This window comes from Colobus angolensis, unplaced genomic scaffold (genome assembly GCF_000951035.1).
Source record: "Colobus angolensis palliatus isolate OR3802 unplaced genomic scaffold, Cang.pa_1.0 Scaffold56, whole genome shotgun sequence".
Taxonomy (NCBI): Eukaryota; Metazoa; Chordata; class Mammalia; order Primates; family Cercopithecidae; genus Colobus; species Colobus angolensis.
In genome coordinates this window covers 5,319,722-5,322,078 of record NW_012119154.1, presented here as the reverse complement: position 1 = coordinate 5,322,078, position 2,357 = coordinate 5,319,722, and the positions used below count along the sequence as shown (strand labels likewise).

The 2,357-nt window shown below is 40.6% G+C and overlaps 1 protein-coding gene across 1 annotated transcript in view; it reads right to left on the bottom strand.

Moving 5' to 3' along the window:
• CNOT10 (CCR4-NOT transcription complex, subunit 10) overlaps positions 1–2,357 on the bottom strand; it is a 103,612-nt gene that overhangs the window by 81,139 nt on the left and 20,116 nt on the right. Inside the window, exon 5 of the mRNA XM_011961627.1 lies at positions 471–562. Within this exon, the coding sequence (XP_011817017.1) occupies positions 471–562 (92 nt within the window). The remainder of the gene's footprint in view (positions 1–470; positions 563–2,357) is intronic.

Sequence of the window (2,357 nt, the reverse complement as noted above, 5' to 3'; positions counted from 1 at the left end):
CAGCTACTCAGGAAGGCTGAGGCAGGAGAATCACTTGAACCTGGGAGGCGGAGGTTGCAGTGAGCCGGGATCGTGCCACTGTACTGCAGCTTGGGTGACAGAGCGAGACTCCGTCTCAAAAAACAAACAAACAAAAAACTTAAATACTCAAGTTTCAGGCAAAAATCCTATCAATCCTCTTCTGCACATGGCTAATGATGACTTTTTAAAATTCCAGTTGATTTTATCATGCAGTACATTTCCATGCCATTTCTCTCAAACTTCATTTATAGAGCAAATTAAATTAATTATATTATCCTCTTAAGCAAAATATATTTAGGATAAATGTGCTTCAAAACTACAATACTTCAAAAGACAAACAAATATATGCACCTTGAATTACTGACTGCTTCCAATGATCTATCTCATTGCTTCATTTGTCCTAACTACAATTAAACGTATGTGATGCATTGCCCCCCTTTAAAATTTACACTACCTGATGTATCTTTGATTTTGCAGCTTCTATTAGAGCTCCACTTTCAGCTTTATGATTAGATCCATCTTTGTTGTTGTTATTACCAGTCTGCAGGGTGATGAGACAAAGTTTATCAAGATTAAATATTTTTGACCATAATTTAAATCAGCGATTTCCAGGTGAGGTAACCTAAATTACCTAGAGAGCATTTTCAAAATGTAGAATTTGTGGGGCATGGTGGTTTACGCCTGTAATCCCAGCACTTTGGAAGGCTGAGGTGGGCGGATCACTTGAGCCCAGGAGATTGAGACCAGCTTGAGTAACATGGCAAAATCCCATCTCTACAAAAAATACAAAAATTAGCTGGGCATGGTGGCATGTACCTGCAGTCCCAGCTACTCAGGAAGCTGTGGGAAGATTGCCCAAGCCCAGGAGATTAAGGCTGCAGTGAGCCGCGACTGTGCTACTATAGTCCAGCCTGAGGTGGCAGAGTAAGACCCTGTCTTTAAAAAATGCAGAATCCCAGGTCCCACTCCTAGAGACTGAGGTTCAGTAGTCTAGAGTGGGTGACAGGAAGCTCTACTCATGAGCTCACAGTAGAACGTAATGATGAGCTGGTTTTATTTATTTACTAAGTTTAATGTTTCATAGAGATGGGGGTCTCCCTATGTTGCCCAGGCTCATCTCAAACTCCTGGGCTCAACTGATTCTCCTGCCTTGGCCCCTCAAAGTGCCAGGATTACAGTCATGAGCCACTGCGGCCAGCCTGGGCTTGTTTTAAAAAGCATGAATATTACTTTAAGCAGAACTCAGATTATCTTTCTAAAACCCAGAACAGATCCACCCACTTCTTAAAACTTTCTCTGTTATGAACACTGCCAATCACATCAAATTTGAACTTTCTAGTATTCAAAGTTCTTCAAACTATCACTCACACTCACATTGCCAACATCATCTCCCACTGCTCTCCTTTGCATTTCTCTGATACTGTCCATTTCATTACCAGAAAGGTCTCCAGCACACCATAAGCTCATACCTTTTGTGATATTCTCTGCCAGGCTGGTTATCCTGCTCTAACCCTCCTTTTCTGACTTGTCAAACTATTAACCATCTTCCAAGGCCAAAACAAGCATCCAAATTCCTTTGAAACATTCCCTAACCTCTTTCACCTCTTTCCTCCCTGTCCATGAACAGATGTTACCCAATTTATCTCTTCCTAGACCTGAGATCCTGGAAAGCAAGGACTGCAGTGTTTCTGTTTGTTTTGTCCCCTTAGTACCTAACAGAGTACCTTAGAACCTGACAGAGCACATAAACATCTGCTAAACTAAATTATGTTTAATCAAATATTATAAGTACTGAATATAAATATTTTACTACGTAATGTTTCGGTATAATGCTAAGGTTATTCAACTGAAATCCCTTAAGAATACACACTTAAATTGAAAAACATAATGCCAGATGTTTATTTTCTTTTTAAACCTCAAGAATGTGCACAGGTAAAAAGGTATTGACAATGTTTCCTGCAAACACTCCTTTTAAAACAAAGGGGCAGAAAAAGGAAGAAAGAAGGGTCATCTCTTGATAACCAGAAGCACAGGCAAAAGAAAAAACATGAGACTCAGGATGTACTCATACTGGGCACCAAGTCTCTCACCAGAACATGGGGAAGCTTAAACATCGTAAATGTATGATTTTCTTTTTCTTTTTTTGAGTTTGAGTTACAGTCTTGCTCTGTCTCCCATGGGGGCTGGAGTGCAGTGGCATAATCTTGGCTCACTGCAATCTCCGCCTCCCAGTTTCAAGTGATTCTCATGCCTTAGCCTCCTGAGTAGTTGGAATTACAGATGTGCACCACCATGCCCAGCTACTTTTTGTATTTTTAGCGGAGACAGGGTTTCAC